Source organism: Eleutherodactylus coqui, chromosome 11 (genome assembly GCF_035609145.1).
Source record: "Eleutherodactylus coqui strain aEleCoq1 chromosome 11, aEleCoq1.hap1, whole genome shotgun sequence".
Classification (NCBI taxonomy): domain Eukaryota; kingdom Metazoa; phylum Chordata; class Amphibia; order Anura; family Eleutherodactylidae; genus Eleutherodactylus; species Eleutherodactylus coqui.
In genome coordinates this window covers 83,142,310-83,162,115 of record NC_089847.1, presented here as the reverse complement: position 1 = coordinate 83,162,115, position 19,806 = coordinate 83,142,310, and the positions used below count along the sequence as shown (strand labels likewise).

General features: G+C 44.3%; 1 protein-coding gene across 1 annotated transcript; it reads right to left on the bottom strand.

Annotated features, from left to right (window-relative positions):
- Positions 1 to 5,994: 5,994 nt before the first annotated feature.
- On the bottom strand, positions 5,995 to 19,773 carry POLR2G (RNA polymerase II subunit G). The gene is made up of 8 exons (XM_066582854.1): positions 19,659 to 19,773; positions 18,095 to 18,204; positions 14,594 to 14,753; positions 14,320 to 14,370; positions 13,047 to 13,112; positions 12,183 to 12,254; positions 8,887 to 8,920; positions 5,995 to 6,176 (listed from the first exon to the last, which is right to left on the bottom strand). The coding sequence occupies exons 1-8, from the start codon at positions 19,668 to 19,670 to the stop codon at positions 6,163 to 6,165; spliced, it is 519 nt and encodes a 172-aa protein (XP_066438951.1). The 5' UTR covers positions 19,671 to 19,773; the 3' UTR covers positions 5,995 to 6,162.
- Between the last annotated feature and the right edge of the window lie 33 nt (positions 19,774 to 19,806).

The following is a 19,806-nucleotide window of genomic DNA, read 5'->3' as shown; positions in this document are numbered from 1 at the left end:
GCGCTCACGCTCCAAGCAGGACATAACAGCCACGACTGCCACGTGTTTGACCGTCCTAGACTATTTTGACGCACAACAGAAAATCTGCGCTATATTTCACTCAAGAGGTCGGCTCATGATTTAGTAGCGGATTGGTCTGTGGAGTTTCACTTTATTACATGTGAAATGAATTAAATTTGTTCTGCATTTTCTACAATAAATGGAGGAGGCTGAGTATTAGAAAATCCGTAACATGGCTGGGATCCGCTGCAGCTTTTATCCACTATTAGTTTATGATCACTGATCCATGTGCATTGCAATGAATGAACCTCGTGGGGAAAAGCCATGCCACTTCCCCAACAGACAGGGCATGCTGTGGATGAGTGTTAGCCCCATTCACTTACATTGTACAGTACATTGCAGCCCACATTCTACAGTAATGCTGCAGTAATGCTGCTGTGTGAGAACTCGCCCTTAGAGAATAGGCTTTGTTAGGATCCCATTTACTAATAGTATGGTCACATGGCAGATTCCACACCCAAATTCGCATCCCCTTCCTTTGAATAGGAATTCACATCACTGTCTTCATGACTCAGACATTTTTGAGGCAGATTTGGAACCCCGTGACATGTCACTTCTCGATGCAGATTCCACGTGCAATTAGTCCCATTAAAGGGGGTAATCCACATGGAGATCCAAAACAGCACTAATGCAAACCCACCACAAATTCTGCTGTGTGAACAGGGAAAGGGTGTAGCGGCTTCACACGGCCGAGAAAAGCACGCTAGACTTGTGCGTTGCGAGATGCACTCATTTTAAATGAATATGAAGCCCATTCTTTTGAAAAAAAATCGCAGCATGTCCTATCTTTGGGCATTCCCTCGGACCGCCTCCTCCATTGTTTTCAATGGGGCCAGAAAACACATTGCACGGTGTGCAAGGTGCACACAAATGCGATCTGAGGCTTCCCATTGAAAACAATGGGAAACATCTGCTGATCCTCCAGGAGCTCAACTGTACTGAAGTGATGGGAGGCGTTTTTGACACAAAAGCACCTTGCATCCGCGGGGACATCACATGTGCATGAGCGCCATATCGGGCTAAGTTTAACGGCTTGATATTGTGTTCGGTTGTGTGAAACTAGCCTAAGGCTGTTTTCCCATAGGCATAACTGCAATTGCACACGCCTTAGCATAACTTTTTTTGCGCATGTATTGGCACAAGTTTTTTTGCGCACGTATTGACATAGTGTACTGTAGTTGCGTACAGGACAAGTTCATTTGCGCGCAGCACACAAACGCGCCGATTGAAATGGCTAAGTTCCAGAAATTAGTCTGAGATGTGTTCTTATTCCAGCAAAATTATGCAGTGTTTCACGCACCTCCTTGCATAATCCGTCTGCATTTGCGCACCCCCATTGACTTCTATGGCGGCCTCTGGTGTACAACTGCGCAGAAAGATAGAGCATGTTCTGGTTATTTTTGCGAGGCCAATATGCATGGCTATTGGCATCATCAGGCTCTATTTACTGGGTATTTCGCGCACAAATACGTCCGTGTGAAGGAATCCAAATAACCATATTTCTGCTTAATTCTGAAGCTTAGATGAGGATCAGGAAGCCGTAGAGCTGGCACACGCCTGCCATGCTTTCTTCATTAAGGCTGACGTCAAACTAACATTGATTTGGCAGATCCTGTTTTACGAAAAAAAATAAATGTACAAAATGGAAATGAACAGAAAGCTCAGGCTTTTTTGGGAGATTCATCAAACAAATGCACCAAAAAATGGAAAGTATGCGTTCTGTTCACTTTCGTTTTTCAGCATTTTAAATGGATCCGTTTTGGTCTTGGTCTTCGTTGGCTCCTGCCCTCTGCACAAGCCCAGAAATAAAACCTTATACAAAAGAACAAAGGAAAAAATGGGGTGCCTTCTATTATTGTCCGTCTCCCATTGACTACAATGTGGTCTGGGCTATTGTTCTAGTGTAAAACTGGAACGGACATCGAAAATTTAGAAATGGAATGAAACGGAAGGGCTTCAGTTTCAATGCACTTCTATGGGCTGAAAACTTTTTCTGTCCATTTTTGCTGCCCCCACAAAGGAGCACTAAATGGTTTACAGTTTGGGCCAGCATCAAACCCTTAAAGGGAATCCGTCAGCTTGACTTTGCCGTCCAAACTGCAGGCATGATATTACAGAGCCGGAGGAGCTGAGCGGACACCCTCTTTAATGGGCGCATGTTTTGCCTGAAATCGTGAGCCATTAATGAGCCATCAATAATTTGTGAATCACAGTGAGCTAATGTTTTTCGCGGAATCGCAACTGCACCTCAGTAGTCACGCAGCCGCAGGGCATTGGGTGTAACTCTATCCTAAAACAGTTGCCCATTTCAGGCAATTCAATACATATCAAAAGTTCACAAGATCCCCTGAGGAGTTGATCACTTCTAATAATCAGTATAACTAGTAGACAAATCAGTCACACAAAGATGAGCCACGTTTTCGAAGGGTAGAAGCATGCAGGGAGGGAACCCCCCCGAGGGAACCCCCCCCCCCTTTATTCTATAGGTCTCACACACACACACAACTTTATTTAAAAGGAAAAAAATACAACAACCTCAATGTGAATGTGGATGCCAGGAAAAAGAAGTAAAGTTTTATTTGGGGATACTTACTCCTGTGGGGAAGGTTAGGCTGTTCACAAAAGCACATCCATCAATGGTCGTTGTGTCGAAATGCGTGGGCATCGTGCACTGTTCGTCCATCGCTCATTTGTAGCCAGCTAGAAATTAGCTATGAGCCTTATTAGCGCCGCATGCTGATAGTGCAGCGGGCAGTGCTGATCGTATTCTTTCAGCTAGTATCCCGCTGGCAGTTCTCAGTGGGACACCAGCTGAAAGCACCGAGAACAATGTAGCCGCTCGTATATACAAAACAGCTGCATTGTTCTCCAAGCTATCACAGTGGTATCCCGCTCCGCCTGCATAACGCTTAAAGGGGTTGTCCCACGGCAGCAAGTGGGTCTATACACTTCTGTATGGCCATATTAATGCACTTTGTAATGTACATTGTGCATTAATTATGAGCCATACAGAAGTTATAAAAAGTTTTTTACTTACCTGCTCCGTTGCTAGCGTCTTCGTTCCCATGGAGCCGACTAATTTTCGCCCTCCGATGGCCAAATTAGCCGCGCTTGCGCAGTCCGGGTCTTCTGCTCTCTTCAATGGAGCCGCTCGTGCAGAATGCCGGCTCCGTGTAGCTCCGCCCCGTCACGTGCCGATTCCAGCCAATCAGGAGGCTGGAATCGGCAATGGACCGCACAGAAGAGCTGCGGTCCACGGAGGGAGCAGACCCCGGCGGCCATCTTCAGCAGGTAAGTATGAAGACGCCGGACCGCCGGGATTCAGGTAAGCGCTGAGCGGTTTGTTTTTTTAACCCCTGCATCGGGGTTGTCTCGCGCCGAACGGGGGGGGGGGGTTAAAAAAACAAAACAAAAACACGTTTCGGCGCGGGACAACCCCTTTAAGTAGCTAATTAGTCACTCAACTGTCCTTTGAGCGAATATCATTCACACTTAGTACTCAATCAGCATTTTTTATTGGTCACCATCAACCTATATTTGAGGAATGCTAAACTAGTGCCTCTGCTGTTTCTATTGATGAACCTTTTTTGTGCCAATCTCAGTTGATATTCCAAGGTGGTCACACATGCTCAGTCTTGCCTTTCTCTCTACTCCTCTGTATATGTTGACGAATCCCTTGTGTGACGGGCGGCTGCTTCTGAAGCATGAGTCTTCTCTACTTGTCAGAAGAGATGCTCAACCAGCGCAAATGCAGTAACGCTGCCTCTTGCTCTGATTGCTTGTTCAGTATGTGCTCCGATAAGCAGAGAGGATGCAGCAGGTTGAGAAGCAGATCCCTCCATATACCAGTGGAGCAAAGAAAAGCAAGACTGAGCATGTGTGACCACTGTGGAACAAATACGGAGGTGGACACAATTATTTTATATTAAAAAGGGAAAAAGAAAAAGGGAGGTGGCGCCATCATAACATTGGGAGTGGAATGTCTGTGAATATAAACTTTTTTTTTTTATAATCCGTGTAATACAAAAAAATGTTTCTAATTCTGAACTAACTATAACCAATATCATGTCATGTAACAACCCCTTTAACCCTTTCCAATCCACTGTCTGACGTCTGAAGACATTCTGATTGAAGGCTGTACAGCTCCGATGTCAAAAGACGTCCGGCAGGGTATTCTTACTGTATATTACTGGCCGCTCCGTTGTCGGGGGGCCTCTCCAGCATGTCCCTTACCGCAGTACTGGCTTCAGCCAACAGATGGAGCCATTGTATAATGGCAGAAAGAGAAAGCCCCCTAGGAAACCCTGAATCCAAAATTGGATTGCAAAGGGTTAAGGCAGGATTCACACACAGCATCTAGCAGCATGTATCTGGGTTGTTCATTGCAGTTTTAACACCTATATTTTATAACCCGTTTTTGTAAACTGCATATACTGTACCCAATCTCATAATGCGAACCCTCATAGAATTTCTAATTATTTCTAAATATTTTTATAGTCTTTTTGTGGAATCTTAACAATTATTCAAGTGCGAATTTCTCCGTTTAGGATACACATAAATAGTAATATTATATATATACACATATACATACATATATACATATATATATATATATATATATACACACACACATATACATATATACATATACACACACACACACACACACACACACACACACACAATATATAAATAAATTGTATATATACACATACACACATTATATATTACACATACATACATACTACAGGAAGCATAGGCAACGCTATATACTGTTGTGGTAGATTCACTAATCTTTATACAGTGTAAACTTAGACCAGGCAGCCGGACTTGTGGGTGAATGTCTTTTTAGGCCTCATGGCTGCAGGCACGGGGTGGAATTCGCTGTTGGATTCCACACTAGAAAACTGTGCGTGCCCGTGGACATGAGGCCTACTGCCTCCTTCACACAAGCGTGAAACGCACACCGTATTACCCTCCCCTAAAAAATTGCAGTCAATAGAACCAACGCATTGCTATGAGAACGTTCAAACTGAAGAATTTTAAGCACGTAAAAAAACTCACCCGCTTCCTCCCCGCTACAGGGGAATCACCCCATAGTGGGGTAGAGAGAGAAGGAGGGAAGCCCCCGTGGAACCTCCTCCTCTGCAGGGCTGGAGGGATATCCCCTAAAGTGGCGAAACAGGGGTTCACCTGCAGAGGAGAAAAAGGAAATCCCCAGCAGTCTTATTCACCCCTGCAGGCGAACCCCAGTCTTACCGCTGCTGGGAAAATCTCTCGAGCCTCGCTGACATAAAGGGAGGTCCAGCAGAGAAGGGGGTTCCCCTGGACTTTGCTTCACCTCACTCTCTCTCTCCTCCTGGAGCAGCAGTGTTTTTATAAAGCACCACGCAGCTCCCAATGGTGTTAATGGGCAATTTCATTGACAATTAAGCTCATGGCTTGATAATGGTAAATCAACCATTCACGCTATTTTTCACGTAGTTATTCGTTTTTTTTTTTTGTGCAGCCAATTTCAGCATGAATTTCACACACGTGTGAATGAGCTCTAACACAAACATATGCAAGGTTCATGGGTTAGTTTTTTGGTGGAAGTTGTACCAGAATACTGGTGCATTTATCTAATTTCCTTTAACACAAATTCCATGCTGATTTATTGCAAAATATCAGAGATGAATAATAGACCGCAGGGCTCTGATTGGCTGGAGCAGCCTGTGACGTCCCATCAACGGGCCGACTGCAGCCCGTAATCGGAGTGCCAGGGCTGGAGCTAGGGGAGTCCGGGCGGGCATGTAGAGTCCGTTTAATTATTTTACATAGCCAACATATTTCAATTTTTAAAAACCCCTTTAATATTTTAGTGGAGACCTGAAGTGCATCCACACACACTATTCATTGGGTCGCATTCATTCCAAAAACAGAAATATAAACACCTCAAATCCAAAATCTTTAATAAAATAACATTCTGTCAAGAACATGGCTCTCATGTTCAGATATCTAAACAGGTACAGCATTAATTAATCCCAGCTGATTACCACAAGAAGTGTGTTAGCAGCTGAAATACACAAAGACAATACACACAATGCAAATAGCTTCATTCAATCAGCTGACCAGACCTGTGGGGAAACAAAAGGGGAAACAATACAATCAGTTAGAAGTGTCTCTGGGTGTGGACATTCATCACACCAAGATTAAATAGTGGTGGGAGACGGATCAGATAAGCCCCTCTCAATCCACTAACTGCAATATAGAGTAGGTGAGAGGTAAGGAAAAAGCTTTTTCATAAGTAAACACATGGCAGCACAAAGAAAGAATCTGTGCATCTGTAATACAAGAGAGGTTTTAGGCTGCCTGCAGACGGGCGGGTCGGATCCGGCGGCAAGAATTCTCGCCACGGGACACGACCCGAGCGCCTGCAAGGACCAGCGTGTACTTACCCGCGGCCCCGGCTGTTTGATGTGCCGGCTTGCCGGCACATGCGCAGACCGGAGTCGGGTGACGGTTCTGTGCGGGGCTCTGCGAGCCCCACACAGAAATAGAACATACCGCGGTTTGTTTGCCGTGCGAGATTTCACAGGGCCGTCTGCATAGGATTGCGTTTGTTAATGTAATCCTATGCAGGCTTCCAGTAGCGGAAATCCCGCCGCGGAATTTCCGCTCATGTGCAGGCGCCCTTATATTTAGATAAGATTGTATTCCTGAGGTCTTGTTAAGCCCCATTTACATGCAAAGATGATCGCTCAAAATTCATTCAAAAGATGGCTTAACCTCTTCCCGCCCCATGACCTAAGGGTACGTCATGGGAGCGGGGTACTTTCCGCAAAATGACGTACCCTTACGTCATGGGGATAGCGCGAGATCTGCTATGATCTCACGCTATTCTGCAGCGGGAGCCGCCTGTCACTAGTAGCCGGCCTCCAGCTGCGAGTGCGGGGGGGCATCGGAGATGCGCCCTCCCCGCTGTTAACCCCCTCTGTGGCTCCAGCCGGCTCTCGCGATAATATCGCTAGAGCCCGGCTGGTTGCTATGTCAACAGGACACCAGATACCGGTGTCCTGTATTGCCATAGCCTGTGATCGCTATAGTAAGCGATAAGGCATGGCAGGAGAGAAGTCCTGCTATGCCTTATCGTAGCGATCATCAGTGCTGCAGTAAAAGTCCCTCAGAGGGACACAGACTGTGTAAAAAAAAAAAAGAAAAATAATGCTTTTTCTCATATTAGCATAAAAAGTTTTATAAAAAATCCCACATATTTGGTATCGACACGGCTATAACGACATGTACAATACATTGAATGCGCTTATTATCCCGTACGGCAAAAAGCGCAAAAAAAAAAAAAAAACTAAAAAGACTAAGGCAAAATGCTAATTTTTAGCATTTTGCCTCCCCCCAAAAAACGCAATAAAAGTGATTAAAAAAAAAACGTGTGTACCCCAAAATAGTACCGATAAAAACTACAGCTTGTCTTGCAAAAAATAAGCCCTCAGAGAGCTCAGTCAATGGAAAAATAAAAAAAAAGTTATAGGACTTTGAATGCAGTGAGTTAAGAAAAAAATAATTTTAAAAAAAGGGTTTTTATTGTGGAAAAGTGGAAAAACCTAAGATAGATAGATATATATAAGAATTTTGTTATCGTTGTAACTGTACCGGCCCGCAGAAAAAAATGTAGTGTGTCATTTATGCTGCATAATAAACACTTTAAAAAAATAAATAATAATAATCTCTGGCAGAATTGATGCGTTTTCTCTCCCTACGATCATAAAAAAAAAATTAAAAATCAAGTTTTACAATATATTCTATGTACCCCAAAACAGTACCAATAAAAACTACAGTTCGCTACGCAAAAAAAAAAAAGCCCTCATACGGCCGTGTCGACGGAAAAATAAAAAAGTTATGGCTTTTAAAAAAATGGAGATGAAAATACCAAAAATCGTTTGGTCCTCAACGCCAAAATAGGCCGTGTCCTTAAGGGGTTAAATGACAGTTTTGAGCGATCACTTTGCATAAAATGAAGCGGTCTTTGCTGTATGTAAATAACAGCAGGGCGGTCTGTTAGCTGCTTACTGCTTCATTGTTCCCCCTCAGGACTACAGCCGAAACAGCATGTGGTCCCTGTTATCAGCCGCCAGGCCGAACAATGGTTTTAATGATGAACTAAAAATAATAGTTTGGCAGAAAAGCAAACAATGGTAGCATGTACACGCACGATCATACCTCAAAAGGCATCGTCTGAACAAATCTGGAGCAATAATCGTGTGTAAAATGGGCACTTAGAGTAAAGGCCCATGGAGACAACGATTAACGATCAAGAGTCGCTCAGAAGACATCTTTTGAGCAATAATCGTTGTGTGCATTACAGGGCAAGATGATCGCTCAGAATGCACTCAAACGGCAGTCTGAGTGACAGTTTAGTGCGTTCACTTTGCATAAGTGTGTAAATGAAGGCTCCCGCTGTATGCAGAAGACAAGCGGGACCGATATCTGCTGTACACAGCTGTTGTCTTTTCGGAGCACTCAGCTGACACTCCAAGCAGGGTATGCAGAACACAGCTTGACCGCTTATCTTCTTCATACTCCTACTGTGTTCTCCGAGCGGGATACCAGCGGAAACAATAGAATGAGCTGTATCCCGATAAAATCTCAGCACGCGGCACTAATAAGGCTCATCGTTCTCTTTAAGCTTGCTGAAAGACAACAATGAACCACTCGTTAACTAAACTGCACGATGTCCGTGCAGTTAAGACTCAACGATTCTCACTCAAAAGACGGCTTTGAGTGATTTTTGAGCGAGAATCATTGGGTCTAAATGGGCCTTAAGGTACTTACCCAGATAATCATCCATCAGAGAGCCAATAGCAAACTGCAAAGAAAGGAGAGAATACTGAATAAAGCATCAATACTTCTTAAAAGGTAATACCGGGGCATCATACAAGCCATGGGCCACCGTCTCCACCAACACTTATCAACAGGGGGCACACTTGTTAGGAACACAAGATCCGACATTTAAGGGTGCCTACCCACTGGAGGTTTTTTTTCCCCTGCGAAATTTGCAGCATTTTTTTTTCTGCAGGGGTCTATGGGACTTGTAATGTTAAAATTGCGATCACGCAAAATCGCAATTTACCACGAAATCACTGTAAATTGCGATTTTGCGCGATCGCGATTTTAACATTACAAGTCCCATAGACCCCTGCAGAAAAAAAAATGCTGCAAATTTCGCAGGGAAAAAAAAAAACTCCAGTGGGTAGTCACCCTAAGTGTGCTGGAAAAGATGATGCAGGGGCTTTGTGCAGAATTATAAATACATGTATGCTAGAAATCCAGCAGGAATATACCGATAGATCTCTTCCACTGAAAAAAAATCTGGAATCTGGTCGCTATAGGCAACACTGATAATCTTTTAGTTGAAAAGTTTCCATGCATGAGATTAAAAAGTTTGCCGAAGAGTCTTTGGGTTGTAGTTTGAAATAAAATAGTTAAAATAGCGCCACCTGCTGTTTCTATCGAAGAGCCGGTCTCCTCCACCTCAGTAAAAGTGTCAAGGTGGACACAACTACTCAGTCCCGCTCCTCTGCAGTATCGCTGCCACAACTCCCATCACTTGCTGAGCGTTTCTTCTGACATCAGTGAAGACGCAGCGACTTGAGAAGCAGCCGCTCACCACCCCAGGGAGTCCTCCATATAACCAGAGACTGAGAAGCTGGGACAATTACAGAGTTGGATACAATAGAAACAGCAGGTGGCGCTATTCTAACATCAGGCCTGGACCATCCGGGGTAAACACCTTACGAAGTGTAAATACAAAACACAAATATGTATAATTATGGGCTGGATTTAACACTAAACAATATTTTTCATAAGGCCTCATGTCCACGGGCAAAAGAAGAATTAAAATCCGCAGCAGATTTTAACTATTCTCCTGCCCGCGGATCCGCACCCCATAGGGATGCATTGACCACCCACGGGTAGATAAATACCCGCGGATGGTCAATAAAAGTGATTTAAAAAAAAAAAGTGGAGCATGAAAAAATCTGGACCATGCTCCATTTTCGTGCGGGTCTCCCGAGACAAAAATCAGATTTTACTCACCCGCTCCGTTTCTTCTCTTCGCCGCGGCGCCATCTTCTCTCAGTCGCGGCCGGATTATTTTGCTTCGGGCCGGCGCATGCGCGGGGCACGTCACCGACGTCATCCTGCGCATCCACCGGGCCGAAGACAGAAGATCCGGCCGCGACGCAGAGAAGATGTCGCGGCAGCGAAGGAAGGATCCGGAGCGTGCGAGAGGTGAGTTAATTCTGATTTATTCTTATTTTCAGCGCTCATGTCCGCGGGGCCGGAGGGACCCGCTGCAGATTCTCCATGGAGAATCCGTAGCGGGCCTGATTTTCCCCGTGGACATGAGGACAAACCCTTTAACCCCCTTAATGCTACAGGACATACCCGCTGGTCGATACCCGCTCCATAAAATGCTGCTGCTGGGCGTTTCTTACAGCCAGCACCAACCTGCAATACTTATGATAAGCAGCAACACTGATCAGGGCTGTCAACCTTTTAAATCCCGTTGTCAATTGTGGTAGCCGCATTTAAATGCCCTGATCGATGTCCTGCATTGCCCCCCGCGATGAGATTGCGGGGAGCAGTGTGGTTGCCATGCCAGCTGTGGCCTTATGAAAGTCCCAAGGGCTGCCATTGCAGATTGCCTGTCAGATCACGGTATAATGTAATGCTATGGCATTACATCATACTGCAGGAGCGATCAAAGCCTCGCAAGTTCTTGTCCCCTAAGGCAGGGGTCCCCAACTCCAGTCCTCAGGGACCACCAACAGGTCATGTTTTCAGGATATCCTATAGTAAGAACCCGTGTGGCAATGTCTGAGGCACCAACAATAATTACATCACCGGAGCAACACTGAGGAAATCCTGAAAACATGACCTGTAGGCGGTCCCTGAGGACTGGAGTTGGGGAACACTGCCCTAAGGGAACAAAAAAAAAAGTAAAAACTAGTTTTAAAAAGTTTTAATTATTAAAAAAATAAATAAAAAAAGGTAATGAAAGTAAAAAAGAAACCTTTTTCTATGTTTATAATAAAGAATCTAAATAATACATACACAAAGACATATTTGGTATCGCCACGCCTGTAAGAGTCCATTCTATCAAAGTACCGTATTATTTATCCCAGACGGTGAATGTCGTCAAATTGCCAGAATTGTGCTTTTTTGGGTCACCCCGACTCCAAGAAAAAAACATAATAAAAAGCGATCAAAAAGTTGTATGTACTCCAAAAATGGTACCAATATAAGTTACAGGACGTCCCACCAAAAATGAGCTTTTGTACAACTAGGTCAGCCGAAAAAGTGATTTTGGCAGCGTTTCCCCCGTGCGGGGGAAATAATGCGGTACATTGATAGATCAGACTTATAGACGCAGCGATACCAAATATGTTTTTGTTTTTAATTAGATTAAATTAGATTCTTTAAATATAAATAATGGGAAAAGGTTTTTTGTTTAACTTTTATTAGCTTTTTTTATTTTAATAATTAATAACAAAAAAACAAATAAACTGATTTTCACTTTTAGTCCCCATAGGGCACAGGAATTTGCAACGGTTTGATGGCTCCTGCAGTATAGTATTACACTATACCACGATCTGATAAACAATTGATCAAGCCACGCCGCAGGCACAGCTTCATAAGCGACATGCAATGGCAGCCCTGGGGGCTTTAAGAAATTACCCGGCTGCCATGGCAACTGCACAGCACATGTGATCTCATAATGTAAGCACCCCCAAACATCAATCTGGGCATTTAAATGCCGCTCTCAGAATTGGTGGCATTTAAAGGGTTAACAGCTCTGATCAGTGGGCTGCTGATTGGAGCTGTTGTGGGTGGATGTCGGCTGTAAGAAACAGCCGACAGCCTCATTTTATGAAATGGAATTAACCGCTAATCTTCCTCCATACATGCCCCGAAGCACATGACATAACTGTACGTCCTGTGTCGTTAAGGGGTTAACGGCTTGAATTAGGGTCATCTCAATCCTGCTGCAGACAGAATAATAATCCAGTTTTATACTCCACTCTGAAACTGGCCTTAGTTTGTATGAAACTCCAATTAGCACTTACTATGTCGTTCTTATCCACTCTGGTTCCAACAATCTTAAGGCGAATTTCATCATCTTGATGAATAACTACATCCTACAAAAAAGAACAAAAAAAGGCTCCATAAAAGAAATTCCAAATCATAGGAAAGCTCATACGACACAATCACCATACAACCTATATTCAATAAACCCATCCTATAAAAATCACTGCGGGGGTTGCTTCTATCCCAGCAGTGACAGGGGGCACAGGACATGGTAGTTCGAGATCAGAAAATCCCTTTACGACAAAACCATAAAAATCTTATTGGAGTAGAGGGTAAGCGTAATCCATGTAGGGACACCATAACAGCCCTAATATAACTTTACAGATAGTCAGGTGGCAAAATGCTCATTGGGCTCATTTTCCCACAGTTAGGGCTCATGCTCACGGGCGTATGCTGAGAGTCTCCTGTGGCGTTTTACACTTCATAGTCTATACCTTCTGCAGGCAGAGACCGCGTATGGGACGAATATGGCACTGTGCATGCCTGGGAATCTGACGTCGAGGACATGCAGTGATTTTTTTGTTGTTTTTTTTTAATTCATGGCTCTGTTCAGAGGGCGGATGTGTACCGAAACGTTGCTGTACGCAATGCATTGCATCCGGGCAGAATATCCTATGCAGCCCATAGAAGAGCTGTGTATCACACGCAGAGAAATGAGAAATAAATCGCAGCATGCTCTATTTCTCTGCATATGATAGGCAAGATCTTCCATGCGCTGCGTATGATACGCTGTCCATACGCAATACTGTACACTGACTTTCATTGCCTCTATTAACCACGTATCATTGTGGTTTAACAGGGTTAATAAAAATTAGGAAACACAAATGCTTGTCGCCTCTTACCTCATCTACAGTCTTATAACACGGTGGGTTAGAATTGGGATCAAACTCCATTTCAGATGGGATTGACTGCAATAGAAAATGGGTTGAGACCGGGCTAAAATCAGGAAAAAGGTTATTACTGTGGAAAATTGGAGAAACAAATATACGGAAAGAAAAAAATAAAAACAGGGAACCACCGTAATTACAGAATAAAGACAACGCGCCTCAGTGATCAGCAAAAGGTTAAAATATAAAAACAAATAGTGTAATTGCTTCCTTTCCCCCCTTTAGTTAGTCAATAAGTTACATGCACCCCAGAATGGTAACACTGAAAACAACTCTTTCTGCAAAACAATAAGCCCACAGAAGGCCATGGTAATGCTTATTTTTACTTAAAGGGTACGACTAATCAACTTCTCATTGATCAAACGGACGGCACAGTGCTGTGGGACCTTTAATGAATATTTCAGCCGTGGTGTTATAAAGGTCACCAGGCTTCCTTTTTTGCAGAAAAAAAGTGTAAAAACAGCACATGCTGCGTGCAAACAACCACCTGGAGTCACCGGGGCAGTCATCACTGTAATCACACCCAATCCTGCAGGATCAGCATCCTCCTCACCCTGTATGTGCAGCATTTCAGAGTTTATAGTGCTGCCATCAAGAGGAGGAAGGATTGCAGTTAAGGAGGGGCGGGTGTAATTACAGCTCTGACTGCTACACCGCCCCGATCCCTGCAGGTACACCGCCCCGATCCCTGCAGGTACACCGCCCCGATCCCTGCAGGTACACCGCCCCGATCCCTGCAGGTACACCGGCTGCATAGTGTGCATTGTTATTAAACAATTTGTTTCTGCAAAAAAAGGGGCAACTTGGCATACCATGCGCCCATGTGATCAATAAAAAGCTGATGCCGGGTTCACCTGTCCTATAGGCAGTGAATAGTCATGCGTTACCAGTCCTCCATTCAGGTGGAGACATAGCTACTCCATTGTCTCCCAGGAAGAGTTTTCCGAGGAAGCGTCCTCACATGATGCAATTTCTGCTGCAAAATTTATGTTGATTTGGGTCAGAATCTGTATTTGTTACATGAAGGGGTGAAGTTCACAGCAAAGCTTGACATGATGCAGATTTAAGATCCCACTGCAAGTCTATTTACGTTATGGACTTTCCCCCGCAGTGTGCGGATGGGATCTCTTGAATGTCACCGCCGCTGCTTGTACTGTAAAATGCTGAGGATTTAACACAGATAATGCGCTACACTTGGATATAACCTTAAACTAAACTCTATACATACGTGTCTGGAGATGAAACAGGACATGGGGCCGATTTCTGTGAACAATCCAACCTGGAAGAAACAAACCCACACATGTATCAGGTTCATCACATCTCCTCCTGTGGATAGGGGATAGCTTGTGATTCTGGTAGAACCCCTTTACAGATTCTTCACACGGCTCTAGTCAGCACACACTTTGTGGGGCGCAGCGATGCAAGTTTGATGTCTTCCATCTACATTCAGGTATGTACAAGAGGCAACCAGAATGCAGATTTTAGTTGTGAACGGCACTCACCTTATTAACTTGGGTGACAATAGCATCTACTACTTCTCCCTTAAAGGGTCGGAAGACAATAGCTTTATATTTCACAGGGTACAGCACAAAGCCCCTGCCGGGCTGGATAACACCGGCACCAATATTGTCAATGGTCGTCACCACAATCACAAAGCCATACCTGAGAAAGAGAGGAAAAGAAGCTGAATATTGTATCAGACAGAGGAGGCGATACAAAACATTTCCTTGTAGAGCCGTACAGCAAGAAATGCTAAAAGCACAAATACTTCATGAAAAAAAAGGAACATATTTTTACTACGACAACAAGTAGTTTTCTCAAGCCGGCTCCATACCTGGTGGGCGCTGGCTGTGTTAGGCGCTAACACCCACTCTCTATGGCAGAACCTGGAGTTAGCGCTGCTCATGGATGTTTAACCACTTAGATGCTGCAGTCAGCAAATGACAGGCATTTTAGGCTGTTAACATGGGGAATTCCCTCCGTTGCTGCATCACACTTTCCCCATCAGCACAATCTTGTGGTGCCGATGGGTTCCCATGGCAGCGCATGGCCTAGTGAAGACTCCCATGCTTGCCATGTATTCCAACCATGACATGTATTTCACAAGCGATCAAGAGACTGCATGTTTTAAAGTTCCCTAAAAAGGTTTATAAAAAAAGAGTGAAAAGTAAAATCTAAAAGTTTAATAAAAATTTGCAATATTTAAGTTAAGTTATATTTTTAAGTTAAAAAAAAAAAATTCTCATTAAAACTTAAAAAGGAAAAAAAAAAAGATTTAGTCTTGGGACATCCATAGATTTCTGAATTAAAATATTGCATTATTTATCTTGCACAGCGAACGCCGATCACATGATTCAAAAATGCACAACAGCAAAATTTGGTCTTTCAAGAATAAACTGGATGTGAAGTGATCATGCAGCGTCATCGGAAGAAGGGAGCCGTGATAAAACTATAGTACCGGCTCATTCTTACCACACGGTAAATGCCATACAGACAAAACCCAAAAAACTATGGCACAATTGTGGGGTTTTTCCTTACTTCACTACATTTTTTTTCAAAAAAGATTTTTAATACATTATATGGCACATTAACCCCTTGAGTGGCGGGTTTCCTACCCCCCTGTCGTACCCACCAGGGCAGGTTTTTTAAATGATCTAATCATTTAATTTCAACTCATTTTGCAGTCGCGTTCCAAGAGCCATAACTTTTTCATTTTTCCATTAACCAGGCCATATGAGGGCTTGTTTTTTGCGGGACAGAGATGCCATTATTTTTGGGGATATATAATGTATTGCATAACTTTTGTAAACAAAATTGTAGGGAGATTGGGGGAAAAAAAGAAATTCTGCCATTTGTTTTTTCGATTTCATTTTCACTGCATTCAGCGTGCAGAATAAATAGTGTGATAACATTATTCTGAGTCACACGCTTCCGGCGATACCAAGTTTATACAGTTTTTATGTTTTGCACATTTTTTTCTTAAAGGTTTGTTTTTGTGTCGCCACATTCCAAGAGCCGTATTAATTTTATTTTTCCATTGCTAGCACTCTAGAAGGCCGTGTTTTCTGCGGGATGAACTCTAGTCTGCATTTATCTAATTTTTGGGACCATGTAAAATTTTTTCCATGCCATGCACCCTGCAGATTAACCTCTTACCGCCCCAGGATGTACATTACGTCCTGCAGCATCAGGGTAGGTATGAAGAGAGATCGCGGCGCAACCTCTCTTCATACAGCGCAGACGGTTTATTACAGCTGACCCCCGCGGGCAATAACTGCAATCATACAGCATTAAGTCAAACTGCAGGAGCAATCGCTGGTTGTGGTCCCCCAGGGGGGCTTAAAAAAAAATAATTAAAAAATGTAAAAATAAGATCAATAAAGTTTTATTTATTGTAAAAAAAAAGTAATAAAAGTTTATCACCCTACGTTTGCCATATCTATAACATGTCAGCTGCACCTCAAGAAGATTACAAAAATCTGCTCTTTTCTCACCGCAGACATGCTAAAAACGCTCACTGTTGCCCTTATCCACTCTCGGCTTGATTATTGCAACTCGTTCCTGATCGGCCTCCCCTGCTCCAGACTCTACCCTCTCCAATCCATCCTGAATGCAGCAGCCAGGCTCATCTTCCTGTCCAGCCGCTACTTGGACGCCTCTGCCCTGTGACGGTCACTGCACTGGCTGCCCGTAAAATACAGAATACAATTTAAGCTCGCTACCTTCACAGCCCTCCACAGTGCAGCACCCCCCTATATCGCCTCCCTCATCTCAATCCATCACCCAGCCCGGGCTCTCCGCTCTGCTAATGAAACTAGACTGAGCGCCCCTCTAATTCAAACTTCTGATTCCCGCCTCCAAGACTTCTCCAGAGCAGCACCAGTCCTCTGGAACGCACTACCAAAGGCTACCCGAGCAATCCAGGACTCGCAGAACTTCAGGCGTGCTCTAAAAACGCACCTCTTCAGGGAGGCATACCGAATTCCCTAAACAAACCCCTCTGTATTCCGCCTGATAACATGCTCCCTGACCTACTGACTGCAATCCCTGCTAGCCACCATCAACCGCTCCCGGCAGTCATACCGATTCTGCCATCACACGGCTAAATGTCTGACCATTGTTTGTGTATAGCACCCCTTACACTCCACCTCGCCATACTGTGCACATCTCCAGCCCCTTTACCTTCTGTATCACCCCAGTATTCGTAGTATGTAAGCTTGTTGGAGCAGGACCCTCACCCCTATTGTATTAATCAACCGATTACTACATGTAACCGTGGTTCTGTAATTTTTGTACTTTTGTCTTTCTGTATCCCCCCTGTCTATGTAAGCGCTGCGGAATATGTTGGTGCTATACAAATAAAGTTTATTATGAAAAAAATCTAAGTCATAAAAGAAAAATACATATTTGGTATCGCCGTGTCCGTACAAGTCTGATCTATCAAAGTAGTACATTATGTAACCCGCACGGTGAACATCGTCCGGAAAAAAAAAACAAAAAACATAAATGCACTTTTTCAGTCACCCTGTCTCCTAGAAAAAAATGTAATAAAAAGCAATCAAAAAGTCGTATGTATTCCGAATTAGCACTAATGTAAACTACAGGACATCCCGCAAAAAAATGAGCCCTCGCACAACTACGTCGACGGAAAAATAAAAGTTATTGCGCGCACAAGATGACGGTAGAAAATAATTTTCAAAAATTTAATGTCTTTGAAAAAAAAATACAAGTACTACGGCAAAAAAAAACTATACAAGTTTGTTATCGTAGTAATCGTACTGAGCCATAGAATAAAGTTAGCATGTCACTTTGTTGCAGTTTGTGGGCTGTAGAAACAAGACGCACCGAAAGATGGCGGAATGTCGTTTTACTCCACTTAGAATTTTGTTAAAGTTTTTCAGTACATTATATGGTACAGTAAATGGCACCATTGAAAAATACAACTTGTCCCGGGACAGCGATCACCCCTGACCGGTCCCTCCCCAGGTGACTCACACACTTACTTGCCCGTACAGGTCCCTTCCACCTCTGTGAAAAGTTTTTGTTTAACTGTATTCAGAAGGTTCGGCCCGAAATATCTGGGGTGCAGAAGGATCTCATGTTCCAGGGAGATCTGTGGGAAATAGAGGAGGCAGTCCACATAAACAGCAGGTCTCCACAAGTGCCGCACACCGCTATACCATCAGCTACATCGCCCCCTAGAGGGACAAGTATTCGGAGAACCGTTCCTGCGGGGACAAACAGCCGCCATCTTTATCTCTTTTGGATGCTACAAAAAAAAATAAAAAAATTGCACGATGCAAGTATTAAAGGGAATTTCCCATTAAAGGGGATGTCCAGAGCATCAATAGTAGATCAGCGGGGTCTGCTGTCTGAGGACCTGCGGATCAGCTGTTCATTGGGCCAGTGTACTTGTGCACTAAGCCGATTTAAGCAGGGAAGCGAACAGCGAAGTGACGGTCACACACGCACACCGCGGCTCTAGTCACATGGGCCATTTAAGTGCGCCAATCTTAGGGTGGCTGGGGGCGCAGCGGTCAGACCATTATCCCCTATCTTGTGGGTGGGAAATTAATGTTTAATGGGAAAACCCCACTGATGTGTGCGGCGCCATGCTGACACTGAGCGTGGGGGGCGGCTATGTCCGGTGTTACAAAGTAGTCGGTGTTACGTCTGCCGCCTACGGTCGGGCTCACTGACAGCTGCACTGCGCATTACGGCGTACTCACACAGGCGGCCATGCACAGTACACTTGTTTCTCTTGTTTACTTTTTCATTGGCACTTAGCGATGACACGGATACGCCCCGCCCGTACGCATTGTCATCACATATGGGCTGCGGGTATATCCGCCACCATAGAGAACAATGGGCTCTACATCTGGGATATACGCAGTAAAAAACAACATGCTGAATTTTATTTTCCGCGAGCGGATTACGTAATTCCGACCCGTCAATGTGATCCGGCCTGCGTCATCCAATGCCTTGAGTGATCTGCGTATTACCGCTGATCATACGCTCCCAGAATCCGCTATTCAAACCCGATCGTGTGAGACACGCTGGCGCCTGGAGCGCGGTACGGTCCGCTATTACAACATGCAGCCCTATGGAGGATCTGGATCGCTGCACTATGGCGACAGCTTCCATGGAAACTCCATTATGGGGCTAAAAAGTGAGGAACGGGGTCCGGGAAGCGGCTTTTTATACTCATTGGGTCGCCATTGCAGCAAAGTCAGCATGCGGACCCAGCGCGACTCTTTACAGATGGCACTGTGCGCACGCTCGCCCCCATGAGAGATATGCGGTGTATTGACGTTACTAAAAATCACTTACACCTGTATATTTTGCCTCCTGTATATTACAGTGCGCACAAGACAAGGTACACAGAAGGGCTCCTGTATTCTCTGAGCCAATCCGCAGGTTTCCCCACACTATAACCTCAGGACATGCCTGGTACTCTATAGCGCCGTACAGTCACCTGTGGAGACTTTAGGGGCTGCTAGCAGTTAACTACCATGACTATGGATGTATTATATCCACCTCCTACGTAATAAGCCTCTATATACTCACGTGGTAGAACATAGCGCACGGACTAGTGCTCCCAGCAGTGCGATACACGTCCTGTGCGTCTGTGTCCACTGTTCGAACAATAAAGTTTGTTCAAAGTAGGTGTTGCAGGGCGGTGTTTCCGCTCTGACGTCACTTCATGGAGGGCGTG